The sequence below is a fragment of the Berghia stephanieae genome, chromosome 7 (assembly GCF_034508935.2).
Source record: "Berghia stephanieae isolate SIO BIC M18660-M18661 chromosome 7, UCSD_Bste_1.3, whole genome shotgun sequence".
In the NCBI taxonomy this organism is placed as follows: domain Eukaryota; kingdom Metazoa; phylum Mollusca; class Gastropoda; order Nudibranchia; family Aeolidiidae; genus Berghia; species Berghia stephanieae.
In genome coordinates, this window is record NC_088366.1 from 41,375,966 (window position 1) to 41,385,965 (window position 10,000).

General features: G+C 35.5%; 1 protein-coding gene across 1 annotated transcript in view; it reads right to left on the reverse strand.

Annotated features, from left to right (window-relative positions):
• The window catches only part of LOC144977244 (sodium-dependent phosphate transport protein 1-like), a 27,855-nt gene that overhangs the window by 12,086 nt on the left and 5,769 nt on the right, over nucleotides 1-10,000 (reverse strand). Inside the window, exons 2-6 of the mRNA XM_078922268.1 lie at nucleotides 9,730-9,819; nucleotides 7,729-7,967; nucleotides 6,735-6,838; nucleotides 5,955-6,084; nucleotides 3,878-3,965 (exon numbers count right to left, since the gene is read on the reverse strand). Of these exons, the coding sequence (XP_078778394.1) occupies nucleotides 3,878-3,965; nucleotides 5,955-6,084; nucleotides 6,735-6,838; nucleotides 7,729-7,967; nucleotides 9,730-9,808 (640 nt within the window). The 5' untranslated portion in view covers nucleotides 9,809-9,819. The remainder of the gene's footprint in view (nucleotides 1-3,877; nucleotides 3,966-5,954; nucleotides 6,085-6,734; nucleotides 6,839-7,728; nucleotides 7,968-9,729; nucleotides 9,820-10,000) is intronic.

Sequence of the window (10,000 nt, forward strand, 5' to 3'; positions counted from 1 at the left end):
GAGAGGGGAGCTCGTTAAAGACAAATATTGGTAGAATGCAAGAAGCTTATAATATGTTCATATTATAAGCTTCTTGGTAGAATGACATTTTGTTCTGCCCAAGTTGGAGTGTAAGTTGCATATTTACGAGGGCGGGCTGATATATACTTGCGATCAAAAGAAAGTATACCCATTTAAAATCGTCGTTACTTTTTTTTATCCATTGGCGTAGGCGAATGATTTTCCACTGAGTTGTTTACCATTAGCATTTCTGTGTACCGATAGTTGATGTTTTTGTTTTTTACCTGAAATTCGCTCACCAAGCCGCGCACGTGCTAAAATGACATTTTAGCCCCTTACTCTGGACAGGAAGTGTGTAGATTTTTTTTGATTTTTTTTTTTTTTGCCATCCGCGTCTTCTTAAAACATTTTCAAGGCAGGAAAGCACAATGCAAAATACCATCCATTAATCTACGCGATGTCATCACTTAGTTAAGAACAACATGCTCGTGCCATTGGTCATCTTCAAGCTGTGACCAATGTCGCAAGAATGTTTAATATCACAAGGAGAACTGTATATTCGTTAGTCCCTTACCTTTTGTGTCATTTCAAATCGATCCACTAACGAATATACAGTTCTCCTTGTGATAGTATATAACTACCGTTTGCCCATAAATCAAAACATATTTTAGGTACAATCATGAAACTTCACACATGCACTTTCAAACCATATTTCTACACCCATGTGTAACAATTAATTCATATGACGTACGACAGTTGACTGGCTAATGTCACCCAGTCTGTAATGCATAGTTACATTTTCATAGGGTGTCACAAAGGATTGACTTTGAATTATAAACATTCTTCTTCTTTTTCTTCTTATCCTTCTTCTCCTCCTCATCCTCATCTTCCTCCTCCTCCTCCTCCTCCTCCTCCTCATCATCATCATCATCATCATCAACATCATCATCATCATCATTATCCTTCTCCTTCTTCTTCTTCTTCTTCTTCTTCTTCTTCTTCTTCTTCTTCTTCTTCTTCTTCTTCTTCTTCTTCTTCTTAAAATGAGCTTTTCTAGACCGCAATATCCACTAAACGTGCTCAGATCGCTTCACCAACAAGCAACACGTAACATATAGAACGAGACGTGACGCCTGTTAGGCGATATTACAATTTTTGTAGACAGAGACAACGCTGCTTAACGGCCATATACCCATTATACACCCGGTGAGAGAATGTGAATAAAGAGCCTTTTCCAAGGACTCAACTATAGCGAGGCTCGATCCGAAAGCGAGTGTCATCCCACTAGACCACATAGTCCCACTTCTTCTTCTTCTTCTTCTTCTTCTTCTTCTTCTTCTTCTTCTTCTTCTTCTTTTATTATTTTATTATTATTATTATTATTATTATTATTATTATTATTATTAGTATTATTATTATATTATTATTATTATATTATTATTATTATTATTATTATTATTATTATTATTATTATTATTATTATTATTATTATTATCCTCTCCTTCTCTTCTTCTTCTTCTTCTTCTTCTTCTTCTTCTTCTTCTTCTTCTTCTTCTTCTTCTTCTTCTTCTTCTTTCTTCTTATCCTTCTTCTTCTTCTTCTTCTTTCCTTCTTCTTCTTCTTCTTCTTCTTCTTCTTCTTCTTCTTCTTCTTCTTCTTCTTCTTCTTCTTCTTCTTTTCTTCTTCTTCTTCTTCTTCTTCTTCTTCTTCTTCTTCTTCTTCTTCTTCTTCTTCTTCTTCTTCTTCTTCTTCTTCTTCTTCTTCTTCTTCTTCTTCTTTTCTTCTTCTTCTTCTTCTTCTTCTTCTTCTTCTTCTTCTCTTCTTCTTCTTCTTCTTCTTCTCTCTTCTTCTTCTTCTTCTTCTCTTCTCTTCTTCTTCTTCTTCTTCTTCTTCTTCTTCTTCTTTTCTTCTTCTTCTTCTTCTTCTTCTTCTTCTTCTTCTTCTTCTTCTTCTTCTTCTTCTTCTTCTTCTTCTTACTTCTTCTCTTCTTCTTCTTCTTCTTCTTCTTCTTCTTCTTCTTCTTCTTCTTTCTTCTTCTTCTTCTTCTTCTTCTTCTTCTTCTTCTTCTTCTTCTTCTTCTTCTTTCTTCTTCTTCTTCTTCTTCTTCTCTTCTTCTTCTTCCTTCATTCCTTTCTCCTTTTGCTTTTCATCTCTTGCTCTCTTCTTCTCTCTTCTTCTTCTTCTTCTTCTTCTTCTTCTTCTTCTTCTTCTTCTTTTTTTCTCTTCTTTCTTCTTTTTTTTTTTTTTTTTTCTTTTTTCTTATCTTTTTTTTTTTTATTCTTCTTTTTTTCTTTTCTTTTCTTTTTTTTTTTATTCTTTTTTTTTTCTTTTTTCTTTCTTTTCTTTCTTCCTTCTTCTTCTTCCTTCTTCTTCTTCTTCTTCTTCTTCTTCTTCTTCTTCTTCTTTCTTCTTTTCTTCTTCTTCTTCTTCTTCTTCTTCTTCTCTTCTTCTTCTTCTTCTTCTTCTTCTTCTTCTTCTTCTCTTTGTTAAATTTTGATACTTTGACATGACATCTCCTTGGGCGTGTATGGCTTACGTGCCATGATCTTGAGGATAATCTTGCAATTCAAGTTTACACCGTCATTCTTCACGAGAGACCAAAACAACATAAACTTGGAAATACATTACCTATCGGCCTAGTATGAAAAGTAAACGTTTTTGTTATAGCGTTACACATCAATTATAAACATTTATTGTCTACGATTTATATATTTTTGTCTGTCATCATTCCTCTTTTAGCATTGCATAATGATACGGTTTTTCAAACTGCTTACGCAATGCCAAATAGTTCTGGACAATTTGGATATTGTCAATGACGATATTATTATTTTTTTTCAAGAAGTCACGTTTTATAACAGATGATGTATAAAATTTTGAGACCTTGAAAATGTTGCTCACTTTGCGGCGCTGATATCTACCCAGCCTTTTCACGTGATAGGCACTAAAGAAAAATGTATTTATAACTATTATTATCATCATTTATTTGATTTGTGAAGTAAAACTATTCTACTAACATGAAGAAAAAAAAGAAATTACTTTGTCATTTTACGCAATGCAAACATACCCTGCCACTCTCCCTTTTTGTATCATATCTAAGGGAAGACATTCTGATGCGTAATAATATTATTCTTACTGATTGCCATGGTCTCCTATACACAACCATCATTGTACTTTTGTTTCTGAGGCCATCAAACTGTGATGTTAATTCAACAATATGAATAAAGGGTATCTATGTATCGGTACTGTGCTTTTACAAGTTATCAGAATGTTTAATTGTCGTCTTTGTACATTTGATTACAAAACCCTACCACGCCAACTGGTGGAAGTATATTCAAAATGTAAGCGTGGGCACGGCAATTGTTCATAATGATCTATCTATCTTTTATTTGTTCCAATATAAAATCTAATATGACCCTTTCGTATTACGAAAAAAAAAATATTGTTTTGTTCAAGCAATGGCCGGAAATGGCCTTGGCAGTTAAAAACTAATTCAACATTTAAAAGAAACTAATCTAGTGAATTACATAAGTTTCAAGTTAGCCAAAACTAATATCACTCACCCGACTGTTTCTGGAGTTTTGTTGTTGTTGTTATTTATGTGGTTGTTATTGTTGTTGTTATTGTTGTTATTGTTGTCATTGTTGTTATTTTTGCTGTTGTTGTTTTTGTTTTGGGGAGGGGTGTTTAGTTTTTGTTATTTTGTTTTGTTTGTTGTTGTTGTTTCTTTTTGTTTTGTTTTTGTTTTCTGTTTTAATCTTTTTTTGGTAATACATTAGATTTGGCACGTTCGAGAGCTTTAATCTATAGTATATGATAATTGCAATAAAACTGTAAAAACTAGATAACCGCAGACATTGTAAGATTGACAAGTCCTTACCAACTCCCGCGAGGCCGAACAGCAGACTGGCCTCGTGTCTCGGGGCCCACATAGCAAGCAGTGCAAACGTACTGGTGAACAAACAGCCCTGTCAGAGAACATTAAAAACAAAAGAAATATATATATATATATATTAATATATATATATATATATATATATATGTATATATAATTATATATAAATATATATATATTATATATATATATATATTAATATGCACATGCATTTCTGACGTGAAGATTCAATTTTTCTCAAATCTTTTAATCATATCAATGTGTTTATTTTGTCACTCCCCATCCTTCCCAAGCCTTTGAAACTGCTTGATTCAGATGTGATCTTTCATGAATCTGGACTCCTTCAGGGATAACTGAAAACTGGCCAGATAAATCTTAATTCATGTTACTAATAGATCAACCAGCTGACTGCCGTACACTTCTGGAAGTCTCAGGTTTGAGAGTTTTTGTCAAGATGAAGGTTTTTTAAATCAATCAATATTTGAAGAAAGAGTTTTCTGGGCAACTGTTTAAATACTTGTCTTTCTAGAGTACAGCGGTTAACTGGTTAAAATTACTCCCAACTTACCAACCAAAAATTCTTAAATCCGAAACTTTAAATGTTGACAAGCTGTTGGTCATTTCGATCAATTACCGAAATAGATTATCGGAAATTTCTCTCACCAAAATGAAGAATGCGTTTTGTCAATTACATATAATGTGTATAAACAATTAAATAATATACAATAGGCAAGAATGAATAATTGAGGACATTTTAGAGGATATTTTCATAGATTTACTATACTCATGACATACAGAATTATATACATTTATCTCTGCATAAAGCCGCATGTAACCATATTTATTTTTGCATATATGAGTCGTCCTTTCTACAAGAGCACTCTTGCAATATCTATCACTGCCTATAGTCAAGTAAGTACTCATTCGCACATATCTATTTTAATAATGTGTTAAAAGTGCATTACCTAAAAACGCTTTGATTTTACTAAAGATAGAGTTTTGCGATCGTTGGCACATATTCTGCCATAATATTACTTTACTACACGATGAGACACCGACGCCTGTGTTGATAAATGACGATTGGGTGTTAATGGGCTTGTTGAGATATTTCGATTGAACTTCTTCCAGTACGTCTTTATTAGTTCTGTGTTCTGTATACGGCACCCGCGGGAGTTTTCGATAACTTTTCATCTCAAAAGCAGAGATTCTGCGCTCTTATTCCGCAGTTAATGTCCATGCCTCACAGCCTTATAGTAAAATGGAAAGTACCAGTGATTTGTAGAGTTTAATTCTTATTTCGAAACTGATTGGACTTTTCCATATTGATTGTCAGCCTCGTTAGTTTTGCTGTTGACATTTCTATTCTTGCCTTAATCTCAGTTGTACTGGAACCGTCCCAGGTTAACAGAACACCCAAGTAGTTAAAGTTAAATGTTGACATATCCTCGAGTTTTTCATTATCGATTGAACTTCCTGCATGCCCATCATTTCTGCTGTTTACCAGTATCTGAGATTTTTCTGTACTTATTTCCATGCCATATTGTATTGCTTTATGTGCAAGTGAGTCAGTTATATCTTGTAGTTCTTGTTCGCTTTCAGCCATGAGGTCTATGTCGTCCGCCAACTGATACAGGTGTTTGATGAATTTCGAGAGCATCGCGTACCCTAAAAATACACTTTTTAAATTTTCGCCATAGGGTTTTTGCTTCAAAAATCGATTGCACGATTAGCCAGTTAACTGCCGTAATCTGAAAAGACATTTAAATCGATCGAAATTTGAAGGACGAGTTTTCTGGCCAATTTTTAAATACGTGTTTTTTCCGGAGTACGACAGTTAACTAGTTAAGATCACCCCCAATGTGTCAAAAAGTCACTTTGACTTCAATACCCCCTTCGAGATTAGTAAAGAGGTCTCAGACCTGGTTAGACTAGTGACATTCAAAATCTCAGGTTTCGGGCAGTTTTTGACAAGATGGGAATTGTCCAACTCTCCTATAACTGAAAATAGAACATGTATAGATAAAATGAAAAAGTAACGGTCAAAGAGCGGCAGAGTGCATACCGTGCTCAAACCGGCAATTATTCTTGCGGCGTAGACGTAAGGAAGACCCAATTGTGTGGCTGGAACCGTGAGAAGATGGCCGAGACCGGAAATAATTTGACTCACTACCAACACGTGTTTGGCTCCATACCTGTGGTCAAAGACATGACAAAAGAAATAGAAAAATAAAGATTAAACAATGAGGACGTGCATCGCAATAAGGTGGCCAATTAACCAAAACGTTGCGTTTTATAATTAAAAATAAACCTGATAACTCAAGAAATTATGGCTGATATAAATTCTAGTTCACATTTTTCAGAAAAGAAAAATAATGGGCTCCTTTATTTATTTTTAGTTATGCGAAAAAAGGTTGTTGATAAAAATGTATTTTAATGTTTATATTTTGTATTAGTTCCTTTTTTGTTGTTGTTGTTGAATCACTCTTATGTCAGTCTCCGTAAAGAAATAGCATTCGGTGTCGCTGTAAGAGCAATGCCAAGTAATCAAGGGCGAAGTGATTAATTCATGTCACACTGTCACTGTACGTAATTCATGTCACACTTTCACTGTACGGTAGGGTGACTTGAAACATGTGCCTTTCCGTTGTGAAGCGGAGACCTTGTCTTTGTGCCATGAAGCCTCACAAACCATATCATCACCATAATATAGAAAAGGAATCTGTCACGTTTGGTTCTTAATTTTTCCTGCTAAAAATGTCAGCCACGATCTCTTAAAGTTAATAACCGTCCCTCCATGCGATGTTCACGCCTGAGAACGCTTGATTTCGATCGCCTTGCTCACCTGGACACGAGAAGGCCCGATGGAGTCTGCGTGATGAAGTAACATACGAAAAATGAGGCGATAATCCAACCTTGAGTCTCTGGAGTCCAGTCAAAAAGCCATGGCTGAAAAAAAGATTTATCTTAAAGGTCATTTTCGGTTTTTACTTTCAGGATTATTATAGTTTGGTTATGCCCATAAAATTATTATTTATTTAGGTAAAGTGCCATAATTTACCGTATTTTAAAAGACACGGGAGAATCATGATATTCATCAAATAATTACCAAACTGACAAAAACAGACTTTAAAATAATTACGGAGAGGGGGGAATAGCAAACTTTTACTTCAAATAATACTGATCGCTGTAAAACGACCCTTTTTATCTTCGTAAAATCTCTAAAACCTGAGACTTCACTTTTCCAGAGTTCGGCAGTCAACAGGTAAATCGGCCAACAATTGAAGTAAAATATTTCTAACCAAAATGAAAAAGTGGTTAATCACAGTGTGTCAGGGGTTAATAAGCAATTCCCAGAAACTGGCAAGGTAGTGGTTCAATCAGCATTTCTACATAGCTTTTTTTTTAAAGTAGCACACAGAATTCGGACTGAAAAGTGGATCTAATGTAACAACTATTTTCACTAAATGCTTGGGGGGAGGGGGGGGGGGGGTGGCGCCAACGATTTACCCGTTAGGTTTGTACGACCAATAGTGGGCCAATAGTTATGTTATGATGAAATTGCTGGTAAAGTGTTTAAAAGTAAGAATGTCATAATATAAAGCCTTCGAGGGTGGGATTAGAGTTCACTCTATTTAGATCCAGCACTAATTTCTCTCATCATTCATCTGACCGTAACCACAGGCATAACCGTTTTCGCCGAAGAGATAAGATTAGTGATGATGCTAATCTCTCACGGTAAGGCCTGTGATTGTATTATTCAGATAAGTAAAGGAAGAAATTAATGCTTGAAAAAAATAAGCTTTAGTTAAAGAATTTTGCAACTCGTCTTAAGTCACCTGTGGGAATTCTTCCATGTCATATTTCTCTGTGTGGTTTATCCCATGAGTCATGAACTGTTCTGATGAATTGACTGAAAGTGGCGTGTCTAGCCAGTTGGATGTGTTGCCTTGTCTTATCATACACACCATGGCAGAACTCATCGAAGTTTGACTGGCAAAGCTGCTCAGCATACACATCATACAACACAAAGCCACCATGAATCTGTACGACATCCAGAGGCCTACCCGGGGAGTATCTGTTGAGAGATCTTGACCTTAAGTCGATAACATAAAACGAATGGCGTGAAATCAAAGAAAACGGAGAATGACGTCATCCATGTATCCTGGAGCCATTCCCGGGAACCCAGCTGGAACTGCATTCTCCACTTAGTGCAGCTGTGTGATATTGTGGTATGGCATTCGACTTAGGACAGGATGGTTCAAGGTTCAAGTCCTGCTCTAAGCGGTGCAAAGATGAGTCCTTGGAAAAGGCTCTTTACACACGTTCTCTCACCGTACTCAGGTGTTAAATAAGTACAAGGCTGTTAACAGCGTTATCTTTGTCGGAAAATTTGTAATATCGCCTTACAGGCGTCATATCATGTCTTGTGTTAAATGTTAATGGTTAGTGTTGACTAGGGACACTTTGTTAAGCGCTTTGAGCACTTTTAGCGGATAAAGTACTGCATAAATGCCCTTAATTTTTGTTAGTGAGCGAACGTTCTAACAGTTGGTCAGCCATCACTATTTTATGTTTCTTTTAATGCCATGATGGCAAACGAGTAAATTACTCGTTATGCATGCATTCTTTGACTAAATAGAAAGGTGGCAACAAATAATATTACTTATGAATTTCATACAGTAAATATAATAAGTGTCTCATTCACTATTTTGATGACAAAGGGGATTGCTCGAAACGTCCCATCATTTGTCTTCAGTTCTATTTTTTAAAGTGTTGATTACTCTTTCGAACTTCAAGAAGCAACATTTGCAATATCCTTGTGGTGTGGATTCCATGATTCAATGAGTCGGTGACTTCTCTGTTGAAAATCCAGGCGATTCTGGACTCGAACAGCTAGCGACCAGTTAAACGGCAATGAAAGAAAATCTCTGCCATGGCATTTTGTCCTTGAGAAAATCACTTCATATACATTACCTTACTTGACTAAGATGATTATGTTGTAATGGGCAGTGGCGCATATTGTAAGAGTGCTAGTAAACAGGGCCCCTTCCTCGAGATTTATACTGTATGAAATGGAAATTGGTTTTCAATTCACGAATAAATAAGGCATTGTGAAGCACATTGAACATGGTAAAAAAAAGACCATGAAAATGTTCTTTATCCCTTGCACGTCTTGATTTAAATTTGATTTTTAATTCGTATGACCTTATCAAGATATAAACAAAACAGTATAATACAATTTAACATAAAAATGGCTAGCTAAAGACAATGATAAGGAACTGAGTGTCGTCAATTTCGTTCTATCTATATTTTTCGACAAAAATACTAACCAGAGAGCGTTCAGCCGAATGTCATTCTATTTAGAATTTCACTTGAGACAAACTGCAAGACTTTGCTTTATTTGTAAGAAAGTATCTTCTCGCATAATATCAGTGAAAATAATCTCACACTGACGAGAGCTGAAAAAAATGTGTTCTCATTCCTTTATTAATTATTTCCAAGGGTTGAGCCGATTACTGGGTCGAGCCGATTTGGTTGAAACCTTCGTACACACATTGCTGGTCTGTAAATGCAATCATAGTCTCGTTTTAGCATTGTTGTTATGGGCACTATCTAGCGCTGGTTTGAGAAATCTTAGGTTCTTCCATTACAACAATGATACAATACAATTAGGATCTGTAACTAATTGTGCTTTGATTGGAATCACTGAGAAACTCTCTCTCTCTCTCTCTCTCTCTCTCTCTCTCTCTCTCTCTCTCTCTCTCTCTCTCTCTCTCTCTCTCTCTCTCTCTCTCCCTCTCTTCTCTGTCAATGTCTTGAAAATAGTAATTACTTACCTTCCTCATGTAGTTTCCATTCTACAACTCCTTCATACCCATGTCTTTCATATTTTTTGGTGTTAGATTCAAAATCCATGTCTTTTGAATCTGTGATCGCCGGAAATATGAAGAGGATGTCAAGACAACGACAATTTCAACAAGTGGTAGTAGTAGTAGTAGTAGTAGTAGTAGTAGTAGTAGTAGTAGTAGTAGTAGTAGTAGTAGTAGAAGAAGAAGAAGAAGAAGTAGTAGTAGTACTAGTAGTAGTAGTAGTAGTAGTAGTAGTAGT